General features: G+C 38.6%; 1 protein-coding gene and 1 long non-coding RNA gene across 2 annotated transcripts in view; one reads left to right on the top strand and one right to left on the bottom strand.

Annotated features, from left to right (window-relative positions):
• ACOT12 (acyl-CoA thioesterase 12) overlaps nucleotides 1-22,368 on the bottom strand; it is a 48,094-nt gene that overhangs the window by 3,141 nt on the left and 22,585 nt on the right. Inside the window, exons 5-12 of the mRNA XM_004281649.3 lie at nucleotides 19,313-19,448; nucleotides 14,637-14,793; nucleotides 12,961-13,080; nucleotides 11,950-12,100; nucleotides 11,388-11,443; nucleotides 11,039-11,102; nucleotides 10,281-10,364; nucleotides 1,250-1,383 (exon numbers count right to left, since the gene is read on the bottom strand). Coding sequence (XP_004281697.1) covers nucleotides 1,250-1,383; nucleotides 10,281-10,364; nucleotides 11,039-11,102; nucleotides 11,388-11,443; nucleotides 11,950-12,100; nucleotides 12,961-13,080; nucleotides 14,637-14,793; nucleotides 19,313-19,448 — 902 coding nt within the window. The remainder of the gene's footprint in view (nucleotides 1-1,249; nucleotides 1,384-10,280; nucleotides 10,365-11,038; nucleotides 11,103-11,387; nucleotides 11,444-11,949; nucleotides 12,101-12,960; nucleotides 13,081-14,636; nucleotides 14,794-19,312; nucleotides 19,449-22,368) is intronic.
• LOC117197365 (uncharacterized) lies at nucleotides 5,259-15,037 on the top strand. Its single transcript, XR_007476678.1, has 2 exons — nucleotides 5,259-5,392; nucleotides 12,006-15,037. It is a non-coding gene; the product is annotated as an uncharacterized LOC117197365 (long non-coding RNA).

Raw genomic sequence — 22,368 nt, 5'->3', positions numbered from 1 at the left:
GTACCTATGGGGTTATTGTGAGGATCAAGTGAAAACACCTGGCACAGTACCTGAATCATGATAGATGCACCAAAATAGTAAGTGGAATTAGAATTCATTCATTCAAGTTCAGTTCGGTTAGAATGTCAGGTGATATAGAAAATAATGGGAGATACATTTGAAAAAAGCAAGTTTAGGCATTATTCTTGCTAAAATCTTTGTACTTATAGAGTTATCTACAAAGATCTACGCAAGAAAATCGTCAAGTGTTTCCTCTTCTCTCCGAATGTTTATTATTGTAACATTAACCAGGATGTATCATTCTGGCATCTATGCAAATGTAACACATGAGCCCAGAGATGTTTCACTTTAATGGTGTTAAATTGTCTATTACATGCTGTTAATCACAGTGAGATTTGGACATTTAAAAGATGAAACTCTACTTCATCCAAATTAGGAAGTAAATGGTAATGCTGAATATAATAGGTATAATCTTACTAATCCTTTCCTTCAAGCAAGGTGTCCATGAGGCCTGAGCCCTGCAGCCCAGGAGCTTGGACTCCTTGAAGAAGGGGGTGTTACCCTGACAGTGCAGTTGACAAGATGCCCAGCTCTGCATTCCAGGAAAGGAGAGAGAGTGGAGAAGATTGGATTAGGGATGTGGGAGACAACGAATAACAGAAGAGATGTAGGCTGACAGGAGTGGGCCCTGATCAGACATGGAGAGCAGGAAGGAATGTACTCATAGAGCTGCTTCTCCCAGCTTCTCACCAGGGAGCACTTCTTCACAGATAAAGAGGGGACTACCAAATAAAGATCAAGAGTGGGAAGTTGGAGGGACTATTTGATAATCACTTCCTCAAGAGCAATGAGACTGTGTATTAAAGTACAAGAGTGTGGAATTCAGAGCCTGACAGACCTGGGTTCCAATTCAGGTTCCATGCTTTACTGCCTGTGTAATGTTGGCAAGTCTTGGGATCTCTCTCTTGTTAAATAGGAATAATACCAACTCTGAAGAGTTATTGATAGGAGTACAATAGGTGTGGGTAAAGCATGTCAACTCAATATAGATGAAAAATAGATGATTATAATAATTTTTGTGTCTCTCAGTAGCACCTGATGCAGTTTTCCATGCAGAGCAAACTTTAGCAAATACTGTTTAATAAAACAATAGGTCATACATTGGGCAATGGAGATACACTGCAATGTAGAGGTTATCTTTTACATGATGTCAGGGTTGAATAAGAAAATATTTAAAATTTATTCTTACATGTAATGGGGGTCCCACAAAGGTCGCTTGGTAAAGTCAGACAAGAGATGATAAGCCAAGTGTGCTGGTCTTTCCACATGCTTTTCAACACAAACAGATAAAATATTGTGCTCTTCCAGGGTATATATTTTTATCTAAAAGAAAATAACAAGAAAAAAATTACAAAAGAAAATTAGGTGTTTCTACATTAAAACCACAGCATATATACGTAGTCGTAGGCGGATTGCACTAGCTAAGGCATCTTGGCACCTGGGTAATAATGAAGCCAAATGATGGCAAGTTCACTTTAAATACTTGGATGTCTAGAGCTCAGACCAGGATGCTATGCCCCTGTGTCATCTAAATAATATGTGACTTGAGGGTGGTTTATTATTGTGCAATAGTTTTTCTCATGAAAAATTAAGAACATAAGCCTTTCTTTCTTTATCCCTTTGTGGTATTTCCCTGCCTCTATCCAGGAACAGCAGAAATTATAACCAGACTGCTGGGCAAGTCAGTGCTTCATGTCCCCCTAAGACCTTGGAGCCAAGGCTGCAGCCTAACGTACTTTCTCAGGATGTCAGGCATGCCTTCACGTGGGCTGAGGGAGCCCAGGGAGTAAGTCAACGCCTCTAGAGCCAACTCAGCCTCTCAACAGGGCCGCTGAAGCGTTTCTTCAGCACAAAGAATTCTTTCATTTGTGAATCACAAGAGCTCATCTTTCAAGGCGGCCAATTCCTGGGTTTCTAGTGCTTATTATTCCTTAGATAAGAGGAGGCTTGTCGTGGGGATCCATTTGATGTATACTTAAACATTCATGTATCCCTTGTTACTCTGAACTTTCCTTCTACTCTGCTTTGGCCAGTAATCAGAGATACATGTTCAGCTAAGAGCATATTTCTATCCTGCCCATTTTCTCCATCTCTTTCAGGGTGCTTTGAAGACAGTGTTGAAATTTGCCATCTTATAATCATTCCCATGGCAACAAGCTGTGAGAAGACAAACAAACATAGGGTTAAGACTTCACTGCAGGAATCAAGCAGATGGAAAAATCAGGCTGTGAGGGAGAAAACCTTTATTTAAACATAAATATCTTTAGGAAGAGAATGAAGAAATGAGAAACTGACTAAAAGCAGCTTAGAAAGGTGAGAAGTGACTATTTGCTTATGCTTTTACCTCTCTAATTGACCTCAGTGCGAAGCCTGTCTTTAAATTGAGCCTGCAAAGCAGGACATGATGTAGGCTGTGGGCACTTATCAAAGAGAAAGAAAACCATGAATGCAGCTGTAGTTGGTGGCTGAGACTCACCCCAGCATAGACATGCCTACCTTTGCCCCCCATACAGCAGAAGTCGAAACAGGTTCATTGGTGTAAATCCAGAGGGAAGTCACCTTATCAAAGCCTGGTGTCCATGTGGCTCTTAGCCAGCCTGTTGGGGCTCTGCAGTCTCAGAGGAGGCAAGGGCAGGGGGCCAGAGTGAATCCCATCACCTCAGTCAGATTCTGGCCATGGGGCAACCATGGCTAACCTTGGTGGAACCAGGGTGGAGTAGGATGTAACACTGGACTGAGCATTTTTTAAGGGTTGAATTGTGTGTCCCCCGCCCCCCAATTCATATATTAAAGTCCTAACCCCCAGTAGCTCAGAATGTGACCTTATTTGGAAATAAGGTCATTGCAGGTGTAATAAGATGAGGTTATACTGCAGTAGAATGGGCCCCTAACCCAATATGACTGGTGTCCTTATAAAAAGGGGCAATGTGGACACGTAAACATACACACACGCACACACACTGGGAGAATCCCATATGAAGGTGAAGGCAGAGGTCAGGTGGTGCATCTACAATCCAAGGAATGCCAAAGATTGCCAGCAAAGCACCGGAAGTTAGGGGAAAGACCTGGAATAGATTCTCGCTCACTCCCTCAGAAGGAACCAACACTGCCAACACCTTGATCTCAGACTTCCAGCTTCCAAAACTGCAAGGCACCCAGTTTGTGGTACTCTTAGGGCAGCCCTAGTAAACTATCACAGCACTTTTCCAGGTTGCAGATACATGCTGCTGCTTCCTATCCTGGAACCAAAACAAACTTCACGCTAAGTAGCCATCATTAAATTCTGCCCTTATAAAACTCACTTGACTTATCCAGTGCCAAGTGCAGTATTGGATGAGTGGATGATATTTTGATCCTTTCCCCAAAGTTAAAAGTAGCAGACAATCAGAGTTAATGACATTGATGCAGACACAGCAGACAAGGAAACGCAGCGGTTGTTGTTGGTTCTCTTTAAACCGTACTATTTTAGGAAAGCCAACTTTGGCTTAGTGTAAAAATTCTCCAAGACCAACTCTCCAAGAAAACGAGTTCCCTTTCATGCTTGGAAGAAAACAGGTTAAATTCCATTTATCATCTCAAATGTTTTATCATTTGGTGCCTGGAGAATTTTAGTCTATGAAATGAAGCTTATAGTAGGCCCAAAATCTGCTGGAGCTTGTTAACATTTTACTAATGGTATATTTTTTCATTCTAATAAGATTCTGTTTAATGGGTTTGGATCTTATACAAATAGCACAAGAGGAAATAACTCAAAGTTTTAGAATTTTATACTATCTGTTGACAAATATGTTATTGATACTATATTGAGGAAAGGAGGACAAAACTCGTTTTTACAGAGTCATGGGGACAGGGGTAGAGTCCTTGGAGGTAGGTTACCCCCTGGGCTAAGGGGAGGAGACATGATCAGGTGGAGCTCTGGGACCAGCCCCAGCTTCAATGAGAATAGCTCTTCTTTGGTCTGTTTCCTGTGGGTTTTGTCCGGTGTGAAGGTTTTCACATGATCCTTGCCATTCTGGCTTCCAGTACACTCTCAGCTACTCCCTAAATAAAAAGCTACTCCTGTCAGGTTAATCTCTTACCCATGCCAATTCCAACCAGGAAGGTTTGGCTCAAAGCTACTCACTGCCTAGAAAGCACCCTTTACCCCTCCAGCAATTTACACTTACACTATCTTCAAGGAGGAAAGAATCAACTCCTCTCCAAAGTTGTCTCTAAACAACTGTCTTCCCTGACTTTGAATTGCCTAAGAGCTGACCTTTGTGGTTTAAATACTAAAATCTCTCACTTGTTTATAAACTACCTTAAAATTATCCTTCAGCTATGATATGTATATATGTGATGCTTTCAAAATAGACTATAAGCTCCTTTAAGATGGGTGTTCACCTTTGCTCCTTGTATTACTGGTATTATTAATTCCAACACTATACATTGAAAATGAAATGTGGGTTAAAACAGTAAGTACTGCCCAATTTCGTTACAAATACTAGAAATTTTAGAATTTTGCCATCTATCAAAATTTATATCAAAATGAATATAGATTTTTATAACCCAAAATAAGTATAATTCTTAACAGACTGTTTTGTTGTAAGAATTTATTCAGCTAAAAGGTGACAGAAAAAAATGTGAGCTGTATTTTTAAATTAAAAGCATATAATGGTGAAGGTGGTTAAAAAAACCACATAAAAGCTTTAAAAAGTGGGAGAGAAAAGGGGGATAACTCAGAAAGAAAAAATTAGATTTTTATTATAAATACAATCTAAAAAAAAAGGAGGGCTTCAAATTCAACAGAGATAACATAAGAATGTTTAATTATACAGTGTTATCTAATAAGTATCTGTGCAAAACTTAAGAATTAATTATTGATGGCTCTCCTTAGACACTAGCAAATATATGTTTATTTGTTTAGATTGGTTTCTGGCACCAAACTCTTTAAGAATTGAAATTTTAATGACTTCACTAAATATGTTCTCGTCCTTCATTCCAGACATGAGTTTGTCCTTTGCTATGCTGCTCATGAATGCTCGGATGCCAGCAATGATGCAAGAAACAGATTTCATATTAGTAAAAGAAAGCAGTCTTGAAGCAGCTTTTATGAGGGATAAAGAGAAGCAAGTAACTTAGTTATGTTAAACCTGTATTTCTGCATCACTGAACCAAACACACAGATGGAAACCTAACTGGATCCAAAGAAGGTAAGGAAGACCCTGAAAGGATTCAGAATTGAGCACCAAGACATAATAAAAGCAAACAACCAAAGCCAAAACACGCAGAGGAGGTCAAAGTCAGAGCTGAAAACAATAAGTGAAGTAACTGAATTTGCTTTGATTTCAGGGTAAGTGACCATATAACTTATTATCCAAAGTGGAACACTTAGGCACTGTTAATAATTATGATGGGAAAACCAGGACTGTCCCAGGAAAACCAGAACATATGGTAATCATATTTTAGAGGCTACTGTTTCATTGATGATGAAAAACAGTACACACTGAAATGTGAGCATAGACAAAATGTCAGCATTATTGAGCATCTCCTGAATGCCAGGCAGTGCTGTGTTCTGGGACTATAGTCATGAACAAAATGGTTCTTAAAGAGCTTATAATCTGTTTAGTGTGGACATCAGCCTCAAAGGGTCTCCTGATATACCTTTGAAATTAGATAAAATTAAAATCCAAATGATATACATTAATTTAAATTTGATGACATGCAAAGCATTGTAAAAGGTGCTGAGAAGAAAGATGTCAAGACAAGCCTTCTTTCTTAAGATGTTTATAATCTAGGGAAAAAGACCATATGTAAAAAGTTAAATTACTATGAAAGACAAATACTAACTCAACATAGCTGTGGGAGAAATGTCATGAGATAATGCATAAGTAATTGACAAGTTAATCATAAAGAAGTAATTGTTAAAGAAATTCCTAGAGGGATAAGTTCCTTCAGTCAGGAGTGATTGGCTTTATGGAAAAGCATTTGTCCTGGGTCATGAAGACCAGGTAGGACTGGGGTAGATAGGAGAAGGAGAGAGAGGTGGAACATGAGAACTAAGCTCAGAGGTAGGAATGTGTAGGGCGATTTGAAGGACCCTAGATCAGCCAGTGTGGAGGAGTAGAGACAGGGCTGGAAAGATACTTGACTCTTAAAAATATTTCCCTCAAAGATTTTTTTACCTTTTAAAAAATTGAAATACAGTTTATTTACAATATTATATTAGTTTCAGGTGTATAACATAGTGATTTAATATTTTTATAGCTTATACTCCTATATATATGAATATATATGTGACTATATATGAATCTATGTAGATGTACATATCTATATTTATACATTAGATATATACCCAGTAGTAGAATTGCTGGATCATATGGTTGTTCTATTTTTAGTTTTTTGAGGTACCTCCATACTGTTTTCCAAGTGGCTGTACCAGTCTACATTCCCACAAACAGTGTACTAGGGTTCCCTTTTCTCCACTTCTTCACCAATATTTGTTATTTGTGGTCTTTTTGTTGATAGCCATTCTGACAGGTATAAGGTGATACCTCATTGTGGTTTTAATTTGTATTTCTCTGATGATTAGGACTGTTGAGCATCTTTTCATGTGCCTGTTAGCCATCTGTATGTCTTTGGAAAAATATCTATTCAGGTCTTCTGCCCATTTTTTAATCAGGTTGTTTATTTTTTTTGATATTGAGTTGTATGAGCTGTTTATATGTATGAGCTGTTTATATGTATGAGTTGTATGAGCTGTTTATATGGCCCCTTATTGGTCATGTCATTTGCAAATATTTTCTTCCATTCAGCAGGTGTTGATGGTTTCCCTTGCTGTGCAAAAGCTTTTAGCTTCAAAGCTAAATGCTCTGGGGGCTTCTCCTCCCGATGCCAGACCCCCAGACTGGGGAGCCTGACATGGGGCTCAGAACTCTCACTCCTGTGGCAGAACCTCTGTGATATAATTATTTTCCAGTTTGTGGGTCGCCTACCTGGTGAGCATGGAATTTGATTGTATTGCAAATGCACCCCTACTACCGTCTCATTGTGGCTACTTTGTCTTTGGATGTAGAATATCTTTTTTGGTAAGTTCCAGTCTTTTTTGTCGATGGTTGTTCAGCAGTTGTTATTTTGGTGTTTTCATGAGAGGAGGTGAGCTCAAGTCCTTCTACTTCACTATCTTGTCTTCCTCCCCCCTTCTTTGTCTTTTGTTATAGACTTTGTTTTAAAGTCTATTTTGTCTAATATGATTATTGCTACCTCTACCTTCTTGCTGTTTCTGTTTGTATAAAATCTTTTTCCATTCCCTCGTTTTTGGTCTGTGTGTGTGTTTAGCTCTGAAGTCAGTCTCTTGTAGGCAGCATATAGAAGGATCTTGTTTTTTATCCAGTCAACCACCCTGTGTCTTTTGATTGGAGCATTTAGCCCATTGACGTTTAAAGTAATTATTGATATTATTGCCATCTTATTACTTGTTTTCCAGTTTTTTTGGTAGTTCTTCTTGTTTATTTCTTTTTGTTTGTTTGTTTCTTCCCTTGTGGTTTGATTATTTTCTTTAGTAGTATGCTTGAGTTCCTTTCTTTTTGTTTTTTTGCATCTATTTAAGTTTCTGATTTGGGGTTACCATGGTGTTCATATATGTTGTCATGTAACTATATGCTTGTTTCAAACTGACAGTCCTTTAAGTTCAAACACATTCTAAAAGGTCTACATTTTTTTCTCTCCTCCCTCACATTTTATGATTTTGATGTTTATCCCTTAACTGTTTATTGTAGTTATATTTTATTTTATTTATAGTTTTTGTCTTTTAATATTTATACTAGCTTATTTAAATGGTTGATCCACAGCCTTTACTAGTGGGGTTTTTCCTTTCCTATGACTTCTTACTTCTTGTTTTAGCCTTTTCTTTTCCACTTAGGGAAGACTTTAACATTTATTTTAGGGTTGGTTTAGTACTGATGAACTCCTTTATTTTTTGCTTGTTCTGAGAAGTTCTTTATCATTCCTTCAACTCTAGATGATAATCTTGCTGGGTAGAGTATCCTAGGTTGTAGGTTTTTCCCTTTCAGCACTTTAAATATATTATGCCGCTCCCTTCTTTCTTGTAAAGTTTCTGCAGAAAAATCAGCTGATAGCCTATTGGGGAGTGGGTGTCTTGTCCTTGTATGTGTCTCTGTTTTTTCTCTTGCTGTCTTTAGAATTCTCTCTTTTTCTTTAACTTTTGCCATTTTAATTATGATATGTCTTGATGTGGGTCTCTCTGTGCTTCCTGTACTTGAATATCTGTTTCCTCTTTCAGGTTCAGGAAGTTTTCAATCATAACTTTTCCAAATACATTTTTGACCACTTTCTCTCTTCTCCTTCTGGGACCCCTATAATATGAATGTTAGTATGCTTGATGTTGTCCCAGAGGTCCCTTAAACAAACTAGTTTTTTTTTTAAATTTATTTTTCTTTTTGCTGTTCTAATTGGGTGATTTCCATTATTCTATCTTCCATGTTACTTATGTGTTCTTTATTACCTAGTCTGCTTTTAAATCCTTCTGGTGTGTTTTTCATTTCCATTATTGTATTTTTCAGCTCTGACTGGTTCTTTTTTTTTTTTAATTGGAGTATAGTTGATTAACAATGTTGTGTTAGTTTCAGGTATACAGTAAAGTGATTCAGTTATATATATACATATGTCCATTCCTTTTCAGATTCTTTTCCCATATAGGTTATTTCAGAATACTGAGTAGAGTTCCCTGTGCTATACAGTAGGTCCTTGTTGATTATCTCTTTTATATATAGTAGTGTGTATATGTTAATTCCTGACTCCTAATTTATCCCTGACTTGTTCTTTTTTTTAATATTTTCTAGTTCCTTGTTAAAATTCTCACTGTGTTCATCTATTCTTTTCCCTAGTTCAGTTAGTATTTCTTATTACTAATGCTTTGAGCTCTTTATCTGGTAAATTATTTATCTCTGTTTCATTAGTTGTTTTATCAGGGTTTTTTGTTCTTTCATTTAAAACAAATTCCTCTGTTTTCTCATTTTGCTTAACTTTCTCTGTCTCTATGAAATTAGGTGAAACAGCTACTTATCCTGGTCTTGAAGGGTATCCTTGTGTGGGAATGTCCATATGCAGTCCATATCTGCCCTGTGGCTTTGGTGGGAGAGCTGGATCTGACGTGAGCATGAGTCACATCTTCCCCCAGGGTGTGCTGGCAGCTATCACCTTGGTGGGAGTGGGGGGCTGGATATGGAGGGGCTAAAGCCAGAGCTAGCTGTGAGCTAGGGCTTCTCCTATGCTTAGTGGCCATTACTACCCTACTGGGGGTAGTGAGGGGGTCCCAACGTGCTGGCACAGAAGCCCTGAGGGTTGGGTCCAAGCTAGTTCTATTCCATCTAAGTGTGCGCTCTCCCCTATTCCAGCAGTGGCACCATCACCACAGAGGGGAGAAGTGCTGGAGCAAGAAGGCCCAGAGTGGGTACCCGGTGTAGGCTGGGGTATGTGCTAGGCAGTCTTGGCACACCAGTCAGAGCTCCAGACTGCTTGTGATCCACCACCTTCACGAGCACCAGTAATGGCCACCCTTGCCCTGTTCAGATGCAGTGCCTGGTCTGAGCTGGCTCCGTTTCCGCCAGCTGTGCAACCTCCTCAGCAGTGGCAGCCTTCACCCTAGTGGGGAGCTGCAGTGGAGCTAGGCTGGAGTGGATGCTTGGCATGGGCCAGGGTGTGCACTGGGGTGGTTGCAGGAAACCAGCCAGAGCCCTGGGAAGTTTCAATCTGCTTCCTTTGCCTGGTTCCCAGGAGTAAGGAAGCATGTGTATGCTCTTTAAGAGCAGAGTCTAGGTTTCTTATAGCCCTCCTGTTAGTCCCACTGGTTTTTAAACAAGCTAAGGGGACTCCTTCTCCCGGTATCAGACCCCAGGGCTGAGGTGTCCTCTCCTAGGGCTGCGGGTCCTGACCTGATTGCTTCTCTTCCCCTCCTACCTGACTCCATGTGGATCTTTCTCTACAGACTTGTTCGTTGTATAAGAGTCTTTCTGCCACTCTCCAGTTTGTTTTCAGTGTGAATTGCTCCACATGTAGATGTATTTTTGATGTGTTCGTAGTGGGAGGTGAGCTCAGTGTCCTTGTACTCTGCCATCTTGATCTCCATTTTTTCCTTCTTAAAAGTAGCAGAACAACCACTACCATGACAACTTTCATTTGTGATGGGCAGTGGGTTGTGTGTATACCTGGATGCCTCCTACCTTTTCCACAGCACTGGTAACCTCCCAACCACTTTTGGCCGCCAGGCTTTTGAGAGCCTCCACATTGCCATTACTCAAGGATACCTAAAACACAAATATTTGAAATGCTGTGAGTTCAGTGCAGATATGTCATCAAATATTTTCTGCTTAGAAAGTGGGCACTGTTAGAGCCAAAGTGATGATGTTGAGGTTAGAACTAAGTTATAGGAACATAATTTCTGTCTCAAACTCTTAATGCCGAATTTAAACAGGTAATGTGAGTCATATATGCTTAGCAGATTAGTATCATTTTAATTAGCATCCTAAGCAAAGACAAGAACACCCTTCAGTATGACTTGTAATCAACGGGTAATAAGTAAACTTGGATTTCCCTTTACATTTTATGGTCAAAAACATTAAAATGACTAATACTTCTCTATTGTGTTATAAAAATGCAAGCCAGTGGGCATGTCATTCAACACAAGCTATGATGAAACACCAGATTTCAATGTCCTATGTTGCTTGAATGCATTTGATGGCAGAGCATCCAGAGTCTGTATTCAGGAACTATACATGTAATTCGAACAAGGCAGTGAAGCAGCTGGCTGATAACTAGTTACTGATAGCTTGGTTTTGTTTCATTTTGAGATGACTGGTTGCTATAATTCACCTTTTCATCTAACCTGTGTAGGCACAACATGAGTCAGTTAAATGAGGGGATTTCCATTTTTGTAATGAAGTGATTTTACATGAAGAGCTTCAGATCATAAAACTGTCACCTGGTTGCCAGTATCCCAGTGTATGCAAAGTGGAACCTCTCCTTTGTGGGAAATAATGTATTTTCTGGAAAAAAATTAAAATATTAAATAACAGTTTTCTTCCCTGTATTTAGCACACAGCAATAACTATGACAGTTTCTTGAACTGAAATCAGCAGTCTTAAAAATCTGCCTTTACTGGTGGAACAATCAGAAAGAACAATTTCCATCACAGTAGTCTCCACAGTCAAAAAGCATCAGACCTTCTCTTTTTACGTTATGTGGGAATAGAGACACAGAGAGGGCTCTTTGCTATGTAATTTGTCAGATGAGAGAAGATTCCATAAAATCCTTACACCTAAGTCCCTTACCTGCCTAGGCGAATTCTCTTGCGTGCAAGAGCTCCACGATACCGTCTAAAATCATCCTTAAATAAAAAACAAAGTAAAATCAATAAATTTCTAATATTTTAGTGCTACAATCCTTAAGTTTCTCTCTCCTAAGTCAGTTGAAAAGGCTAATTGGGACAAGGGGTCTCTACGTGAACTATCTTCAGGTCAGAGTTGGCAGTAAGGCAGCTTATCCCGAAAGGCTTAATTCCGATGAGTGTAGAGCAGCATAGAGAACTGGGTGTAAGGTGGGAGAAGAGAGTCAGAAATGAGACACGGAAGACGATATGCTTCCAACAGCAGCATGTGGCTGAGTAGATGTGAAGTCTTCAGGGACTTCATCATTTAAAGAAATGACTAGAGTGATTTGGAAAAAGAAGAAAAAGACCATTTTACTTTGTGATGCAGAAGAGAAAGAAAACCGAAGGGGAATAGACATGGAGGTTGTTGCCAGTTCAGGGAAAGATTCTGTGTGGAGCTCTGTACCCACAGCTTCCCCAGAATAAGTGGTCTGATTACTGAACCACACATGCTAATAACTGACCTTTGACATCGGTTTGATTCTGGGGAATGTGATCAGTTCTTCCTTATCATCGACAGCATTATAAATGAGAAACGCACTGTTGATATGACGGCCCCGGCCCCCAGACCACTCCTGGCAGTCAAAGGCCTCCACGCGCACTCCCACTTCGACACTGCAGACGGGCGACAAGGGCAGTGGGCAGAGAACCTGAGCATGCCAGGCCTACTCTGCCCACTGCCCCACCACCTCCTCCAGGGGAGGAAGAGAATGAGGACCCTGGGTTGTTTCATTGTCATCTGCTAATCTATGCAACTGTTAACATCCATTTCATCAGGTCGATTGATCTGATGTACAAGCTCCTGGGAGCATTTCTGCTTTACTTTCCCACTTTTAAGTGGTAAAAAGGCCATTGGAACTTTATATACCTTCATGAACATACTTTGGTAATGGGGGAGGGGTGGTTAAATTGTGCCAAAGTCAAGTTTTCTCTCCTAAAAACAATAGTCCTATAATTTAAAAGCATCGAACACTGAAACTGGATAGGAAACACAGATGTTCTTTTTTACATTTAAAAAGAAAAAAATACTAAATTAAATCTTTTCTTTGTGTATCAAGAGTAATAAAAATAACTGGGAAGTGGTTTGGACTTCATGGTGATAAATGATGGGTCCATTATGAAGTGGTTGACCACACAGTCACTGGGACTCTTTTGAGAGTGAAAGGAAGAATGGATAATTATGACAGGTGCAAAAACCAAGACCATCCTGGACCAAGTAGGACATACAGTCACACTTATTATGAGACAAAAACCAACTTATCCTAACAGTGTAAGGAGGCCTGAAGTGGAACAGCGTTAAAATGTGTGTCTGTGGATTTCGAAGATTCAGTGAAGTTTAAAAAAAATTAGAAGGAACTTGATTTTTTTAAAGTAGTCACTATACTTACCTCCAGATTGAAATAAAACAAAAAATATTGCTTATGTGCCAGTTTGACTTCATTTATAGCAGCCTAAGAGCACCAGACATGCTTTACCAGGTCTGAAATGTATTGTTGACAATGGCATTGAAGACAAGACGATCTCCAACTGTAGATGGTCCCCGGAACTTAAACATGTCCACGGACTTCAGAAGGGGATGCGCTCGACACAGGCGGCTGATGAAACGAAGGGAAGGAGAGAGAGAAGAAAGTGATCATTCTCCAAAATATTTTCAGGAACTGTTGCTTTGCTTAATGGATGCAATAGGCCAGTGTTCAGGGTGCTTTCTAAATGAATATCTCTTTTAGCTCAAGAGGGAAATGAATAACTGGATTGTGTGTGTTGAGAGTGGTCCTGTACATTACCTGCAAATATTTTAGGAAATGCCACACGTCCCCAGGCCATGGGGTCTTTACCAAGATGCTGGTGCTCCTGCTCTTGTGGTGACAGTCCTGCTCTTGTTTTGTGCCCTATGGAAGTATCTCCAAAAAACAAACCGCTGTCGTTTGTTCTAATTTGAGGGATTTTTTTTCCTCCTGACAGCTCATGACTACAATCACAGAAAGCTGTGACTCCCAGGTTGGAGTGGGGCACAGTGAAGAGAACTGTCAACTGGTGCCATTCACATGCATTCCTTGGCTTCACTGTTACTTGAGTTCACCCGCATGTCAAAGACTAATTTTTTTCCCCTAAAGAAAAATTACCTGGATTGCTGCACAAAGCCTGAAAGGCTACAAAGAATACATTTTACAATTTTTGTGGTGTGTGGAGTTTTGAAAATCTATAAAGAAAATTTAATCTCAGAAAGTTACTTCCATAATTTTCTACATTTTAGATTCCCACTGTAGTCATCCAATTACTCTAAAGAATTGTGCCAACAATAAGTGAACAGACTCTGCCATAGTTAATTATATTGTAAGCCTTTACAATAGAACAGGTTCAAATGCTTTATTGTCATTAAGAGTGACAATGTCATTTTAAAAACAAGCTCTTATATTTGTGCACAATTTATAGGAAGGATAACCACAGGTTTCTAATTATAGTCGTAACTGTAGACATATTACTAATAAAATTCCTTTAATTTGGGGGAAATAAAACCTTAACAATTTTCAGTGGTTACAAAAATTGTCGGAAGGGCAGATCCTGTTCAAATGCATTTTCAGAGAACACAGTGTTCTTTAAAGCTGCTCAATTACCTACATGGCTTCATTAAGAATAAAGGAACCCTTTTTGAAACTGAGGAACATTTAAAAGTACTTTTCTAAATTCTTTCCTCTTTCTCATCTTATTTTTCAGTTAATCCTTTGGCCATGGTGATTCTAACCAGCACCTTCAGAGATCAGACCTAATTGTAAACCGCCTTTATAAAAGTTTGTATCTTGACCGTTTTTAAGTGTAAAGGCTATCTTCTGTTTCTATCCTGCACCTACTTTGTCATAAGTAATGTGACAAGGAGTTGCAGTGTCATAAGATCAACAGTCATAATTCAGAATCAAGTATAAGAACTGTCATTTCATTTTTATTTTTGAACCAAGAATTTAAACATTCACCTTCAAAAAAGGACAGAATAATTCTAAGGTAAACAGGAAAATGACTTATCATTTTCTCATTTTGATAAAAGGCAACATTGTTCTCTACTTGTTTCCTTGACTGCCCAATAGCTGAGCCTCAGACCCTTCTATCCTCTCCCCACTGGTCTCAAGATCACAAGCCAAAAGTCCAAACCAAGAACCTTGCAGAAATAGTAGCCACTGTCTCCATCCAAGCCATGATCTGGCCACCAAATGTATTTCCATGATGGTTTGCATGGGGTGGGAGGACAAGTTCAATGCTCTGCACAGAGGTGCCCCTCGTGGAAACGGTTCCTTCTTCTTCATCACAAGTGGGATCTGAAAGGTGGATGTGAAAAAAGATGGTGGAGTTAAATGCAGAACCTGAGGCTACAGCCTTTCCTTCAACTCATGGGATTTTTTAGAAAACATAAATTATTACCAAAGACTTAAAACTCCTGAAGAAATGAATAGGCTTTATTTACAGTGAATTGGATAAGACCACAGATCAGAAAGGTCATTTTAGAGATTGTATTCCAACCTGTTTTACAAGTCAACCAGAATTTTTTTTTTTTTTTTTTTTTTTTTTTTTTTTTTGCGGTACGCGGGCCTCTCACAGTTGTAGCCTCTCCCGTTGCGGAGCACAGGCTTTAGACGCGCAGGCTCAGCGGCCATGGCTCACAGGCCCAGACGCTCCGCGGCATGTGGGATCTTCCTGGACCGGGGCACGAACCCGTGTCCCCTGCATCGGCAGGTGGTCTCTCAACCACTGCACCACCAGGGAAGCCCTCAACCAGAATTTTGATTAAAAGAATGTTTAAGTTTAAGTTTGAGTTGTTTCAGGTGGAAGAGGGGCAGATCAGAGCAGGTCAGGGCAGAAAGAAATTTGGGGATTGATGGATATATTATTATCTTGATTGTGGTGATGGTTTCATGGGGGTATACATGTCTCAAGACCTATCAAGTTGTACACTTTAAGTATGGGCCATTTATGGTATGTTAATAAAGTTATTAAAAAGAAAGGGATTTGAGCTTTAAAGGGCCACAGACACTGAAAATCTGGAATAGTTTGCTGTATGATAAACTTCAGAATGGGAATATGGCCTCCCGTAGTTACTGTTTTGCAATGAATGCAGTCACAAACAGAAAAGACACAATACATTGTACTTCTTAGTGTCATTCTGCTTCTTTTGAATCATATCTGCTTCATTTACTGACAAATTGGTTTTGACTCTCAACAATGGAGAAATCATTTACTTTGGCAGCAAAGCAGTAAAATGTATTCAGTTATATTGCCTGCATCATCAAGGGAATTACCAGCTAGGCTTATATCTCACGTACTATTGTTGAGGAGGTGGGAGAAAGAATTACAGAGTAGGGCACCATCCTGGTTGTACCGTCAGAGGCACAGCTGAGCTTTCAGTGTGAGAGCATAGACATGCCCGGCTGTTGTTGGTAACTGGGAATGGAGCCTTTCTTATCACAGTCACATATAAGTGAGCAGAGAAGAGTGGTTACAGAGATTTAACTCCATTTCCTGATCTAATTATTATATTTTTCATTAATTGATGGTATTTTTCTTTTATGTTTTTTCCCCTTCATTCCACTGATCATTTCAGTCCCCTGCTTAAAAACATGCAGTGACTTCCCCTTGGCCTATTAGAAGAACCTAAATCATTCCTATGGCCCCAAGCCCTTCCTTTCCTGTCTGGCCTATGCCTACCTCTCCAGCCCCAGCTAGTCTGATTTGCTCCTAGCACCCCTTCCCCTCTCAAGCTCTCTCTCCCTTTGTTCCAACCACAATAGCCCTTTTTCAGTTCCTGTAACTAAATGTTGCCCTCAACATCAGGGCATTTGTACATGGTGCTTCCTCTGTCAGCGGCAGTTCCACTGGCCACCCACACTTTCTTCCACTTACCTCCTATTCTCTCTTGGCCCATCTCAGTCACTACTTCCTCAGGAAAGCCTTCTCTGACCACAGCAGCCCCACTATTATGAGCTTCCACTTGTACCTTTCTTTCACGGTTATAATTTTATGTTTATTTGTGTGATCTTTGATTATCTGACCCCCTATATCCTAAGCTCCTTTGGGAAAGGACTGATTTTTAAAAATTCTAATAAAATTCCAGAATGTGGGTGCTCAGTCAATATTTATTGAATGAATAAATGGATGAATAAACTTAACTTTGCTGATTTATTCCACTTTCACAGTCCTTACTAACAACAGAATATTTTTAGGTAACAAAATGATTGTACTGATTTATACTTCTGTCTGTTGTTTATTACAGTTCCTACTGCTCCCCATTTTCACTTAAATAGTATTGTGGACTCCTCAATTTTTCCAATTTCATGGGTGTGAAATAGTGTCTCATGGAGGTTATAATTTGCATTTCCCTGATTAATAATGAGGTCCAACATCTTTTCATATGTATATGAAACTTTCATGTTACCCTTTAATGAAATGTCAATGTTGTTTGCTTCAAATGTTACTTCTCCCCCTTTCTTTTTCTCCTCTCTTCCTGGAACTTTGATTAGATGCTTGTTAGACTTCTTACTCCATTCTCTATGTCTCCTAATCTCTCTTATATATTTCCCATTTCTTTGTCTATCCATCTGCATTCTAGGTAACTTCTTCAGATTTACTTTTCCAGTTTACTGTCTTAGATGCTGTTTAATTCATCCATTGAGGTTTTTTTTTAATTTTTATTTATTTTTTTTGTTTGCATTGGGTCTTCATTGCTGCACGCGGGCTTTCTCTAGTTGTGGCGAGCCGGGGCTACTCTTCGTTGTGGTGCACGGGCTTCTCATTGTGGTGGCTTCTCTTGTTGGGGAACATGGGCTCTAGGCACGCGGGCTTCAGTAGTTGTGGCGTATGGACTCAGTAGTTGTGGCTCACAGGCTCTAGAACGCAGGCTCAGTAGTTGTGGCACACAGGCTTAGTTGCTCCATGGCATGTAGGAACTTCCCAGACCAGGGATCAAGCCCGTGTCCCCTGCACTGGCAGGCAGATTATTAAGCACTGCACCACCAGGGAAGTCCCATTCACTGAGTTTCAAATTTTAATTATTATATATTCTTTTTATAGAAATTCCTTTTGCTTCTTTGTCAAGTAGTCTAGGTCATTTTCTTGTTCCTATATAATACTTTTGATACTCTTTTCTTAAAATATATTAATGTTCTTACTGCACATTCTTTATATGGTAAATTCAATATCTGTAGTCTTTGTGGACCTCATTCTATGGTCTGGTGCTTTTTTGGATTTAGGTGACTTATTTTTGTCTTTTATGATTTTTGACTAGGAGCTCACATTCCTTGGATCTTTATCTGTGACAGTTCTTAAGCGCTGGGCTTAAAGTCATTTCTTCACAGAGAATTTGTATTTGTGGCTGCAGATCACCCGTGGGTACATAGCACAGTACCACTTCACACTAAGTATCACTTGGTCTGTTTTGGGCCAAACAAATTATGTGAATTCTGACACCAAATCTGCTTGAGAATGTAGTTGTGATTGAATCCTCAAAGAGAAACAGTTTTTTTCCATTCCACCTAGGGCTAAGTGGAAAGCATCCCTACCAGAGCTCTCTGAGGGGTGGGATTTTTCCAGTTGACCCACTGAGGGTATCATTTTGGGGGTGTTGCAGCTCCAGGTATGGTTCCTTGATCCAACCTTCCATCTGGCTGTGTCTCCTGAGCCCTGGCAGGCCCATTAAAACACAGCTCTAGGTCTGGCACATACAGGTTCCTCCTGAGTAAATGCCAACTCTTGTATCTCCTTACACTGCTGAATTTGTGTTTCTAATCATTTGTGGACTTCAAGTCTTTCTCTTATTTTTTTGCCTGCTGAGATGTGTTTGCAAAGATGTTTGTAAATATTTCATCCAGAAATTTTAGTTTTTTTCAGACTCCAAGTCCACCATAGTGCTGTAATCAGAATTGGATTGTTTCCTAAAGTGATCCTTAAAAAGCATATGAAGTCTTAAATCCCTTCCAACTTCTTTTTTAAGTACTGATTTTGTTAGATAATTTTCTATAAACATCCAAAACCAGTATTGATTGAGATTTTTTAAGGTTAATTTCTCTTACTCAAATGGTACTTTTTTGTTTCAAAATAAATTAATATAAATTATCTGTAAACTATATTGTTAAATGAAAAAAAGAAAGGTGCATACTTATTTGAGTATTGTGTTACCAGGATAAAATAAAAAATTGAGAGGACCTTATACTGTGAGAGACATTGTAAAGACTCAAATATAAGGCAACTCCTTTTCTGAGGGATAATTAAAGAAAAAGCTACTTGATTCCTATGAAGACATACATGGCCTACACTAGGACACATAGAGGAGATAACTAGGGCAGGTCATATGTGTATAAGCATCAGCTATGACATCTACACAGAAATATATTGAGTATAGGGGACCTTGGTGCAGAAGTATGCCTATTTGAGGTAATTGCCAATCAATGGGGAAATAGGGCTCTTCCAGGTTTAGAGATCAGTCTAGGCTCACAGCTCTGGCTGTGTACCCATGTTAAGTACAATAAACAAATGTCACCCTTTCTACAGGCTTCCATATAGGGGCATACTCATCTGGAGGTCAATTTCAATTCTTGTACTTTGGATGTTCATTAAGTATTGTGTCATTCTGCTTGGACAATTTTACATTTATCCCGCATTTTCTGGTCAGGAACTCTGACCTGAATTGAGGTTATTCTAGCTCTGGTTTTCTTTCTCATTACTGGAAAGGATCAATAAACCACAGAATACACATTCTTCTCAAGTGCACATGGAACGTTCTCCAGGATAGATCACATGCTAGGCCACAGTCATATAATTAAAGTTCCTGTAAGTAGATTTACTGACCATCAAACTTGCCACTTTCCTTCATCAAGTTTTTAAAAGTATCTTCATGTTGTAATCGAACTTTCCTTCTCTCAGAAGCCAGATTATGTTCCACATGATCTTGTTCAGTTAGAAGTGTGACTGGTTTTAAATGAATCTAGAGAAAGAAAAACAGTTATCTTTCATTGCCCTGTTAAACTATAAAAGCACATCATGAATTTTGCAAAAACAAATGATATGCTACATTGTTTTCTAACTCAAAGTAAATAGAGCATTTATGGGTGTTTATATATGCATTTTATTTTGACTTAATTTTTTTCTTAAAATATTTTTAAACTAAAAAAAATCAACATAGACTTAATTATTTGTTCATATAATATGTGCCTTAATAAGTTTTCCAAATATTAATTTTCCCTGATTTAAAAAATTCTCAACAGAACTACAAAATTAAAAATTCTTCAGATTAATGAGTGAGGGGAGGGACTTTGACTCCACTAAATTCTTATCAAGAAATGCTTTCTACCTTTTGCAAAATTAATCTATCAAAGGGAGAGAATAAAGATGTTCTAGAGAAAGCTATCATGTACCAAGAGATATTCCCAATTTGGAAATTTCAACACATGGTGAAAACATTGTCTAATAAGCAAACTGAAAAAATCAGTAAGTCAGAATAAAACTCTAACTGACCTCCAGAAACCTGGAAATGTGATGCAACAGAATGAAATAGAAACAAAGAAAACAGTAGCAAAGATCAATAAAACTAAAAGCTGGTTCTTTGAGCAGATAAACAAAATTGATAAACCTTTACCCAGACTCATCAAGAAAAAGAGGGAGAGGACTCAAATCAATAAAATGAGAAATGAAAAAGGAGAAGTTACAACGGACACCGCAGAAATACAAAGCATCCTAAGAGACTACTACCAGCAACTCTATGCCAACAAAATGGACAACCTGGAAGAAATGGACAAATTCTTAGAAAGGTATAACCTTCCAAGACTGAACCAGGAAGAAATAGAAAATATGAACAGACTGATCACAAGTAATGAAATTGAAACTGTGATTAAAAATCTTCCAACAAACAAAAGTCCAGGACCAGATGGCTTCACAGGTGAATTCTATCAAACATTTAGAGAAGAGCTAACACCCATCCTTCTCAAACTCTTCCAAAAAATTGCAGAGGAAGGAACACTCCCACACTCTTTCTATGAGGCCACCATCACCCTGATACCAAAACAAGAGAAAGATACTACAAAAAAAAAAAAAATTACAGACCAATATCACTGATGAATATAAATGCAGAAATCTGCAACAAAATACTAGCAAACAGAATCCAACAACACATTAAACAGATCATACACAATGATTAAGTGGGGTTTATCCTAGGAATGTAAGGATTCTCCAATATACACAAACCATTCAATGTGATACACCATATTAACAAATTGAAGGATAAAAACCATATGATAATCTCAATAGATGCAGCAAAAGCTTTTGACAAAATTCAACACCCATTTTATTATAAAAACTCTCCACAAAGTGGGCATAGAGGGAACCTACCTCAACATAATAAAGCCCATATATGACAAATCCACAGCAAACATCACTCTCAATGGTGAAAAACTGAAAGCATTTCATCTAAGACCAGGAACAATACAAGTATGTACACTCTCACCACTATTATTCAACATAGTTTTGGAAGTCCTAGCCACGGCAGTCAGAGAGGAAAAACAGGAAAGGAATACAAATTAGAAAAGAAGAAGTAAAACTGTTACTGTTTGCAGATCACATGATGCTATACATAGATCATCCTAAAGATGACACCAGAAAGCAGCTAGAGCTAATCAGTGAATTTGGTAAAGTTTCAGGATACAAAATTAACGCACAGAAATCTCTTGCATTCCTATACACTAACAATGAAAGTTCAGAAAGAGAAATTAAGGAAACAATCCTATTCACCATTGCAACAAAAAGAATAAAATACTTAGGAATAAACCTACCTAAGGAGGTAAAAGACCTGTATGCAGAAAACTAGAAGACACTGATGAAAGAAATCAAAGATTTCACAAACAGATGGAGAGATATACCATGTTCTTGGATTGGAAGAATCAATATTGTGAAAATGACTATACTACCCAAAGCAATCCAGAGATTCAATGCAATCCATACCAAATTACCAATGGCATTTTTTACAGACCTAGAACAAAAAATCTTAAAATTTCTATGGAGACACAAAAGATCCTGAATAGCCAAAGCAATCTTGAGGGAAAAACACAGAGCTGGATGAATCAGACTCCCTGACTTCAGACTATACTACAAAGCTACAGTAATCAAGACAATATGGTACTGGCACAAAAACAGAAATATAGTTCAATGGAACAGGATAGAAATCCCAGAGATAAACCCATGCACCTGTTGTCAACTAATCTATGACAAAGGCAGCAAGGATATACAGTGGAGAAAAAACAGTCTCTTCAATAAATGGTGATTGGAAAACTGAACAGCTGCATGTAAAACAATGAAATTAGAACACTCCCTAACACCATACACAAAAATAAACTCAAAATGGATTAAAGACCTAAATGTAAGACCAGACACTATAAAATTCTTAGAGGAAAACATAGGAAGAACACTCTTTGCCATAAATCACAGCAACATCTTTTTTGACTCACCTCCTAGAGTAATGGAAATAAAAACAAAAATAAACAAATGGGACCTAATGAAACTTAAACACTTTTGCACAGCAAAGGAAACTACAAACAAGACAAAAAGACAACGCTCAGAATGGGAGAAAATATTTGCAAACGTATCAACAGACAAAGGATAAATCTCCAAAATATATAAATAGCTCATGCAGCTCAATATTAAAAAAACAAACAGCCCAGTCCCAAAGTGGGCAGAACACCTAAATAGACTTTTCTCCAAAGAAGACATACAGATGGCCAGGAAGCACATGTAAAGCTGCTCAACATTACTAATTCTTAGAGGAATTGCAAATCAAAACTACAATGAGGTATCACCTCACACCAGTTAGAATGGGCATCATCAGAAAATCTACAAACAACAAATGCTGGAGAGGG

The sequence above is a fragment of the Orcinus orca genome, chromosome 3, assembly GCF_937001465.1.
Source record: "Orcinus orca chromosome 3, mOrcOrc1.1, whole genome shotgun sequence".
NCBI classification, from domain to species: Eukaryota; Metazoa; Chordata; class Mammalia; order Artiodactyla; family Delphinidae; genus Orcinus; species Orcinus orca.
Note: the sequence above shows the minus strand (reverse complement) of the source record. Positions and strands in the feature narration are given on the sequence as shown.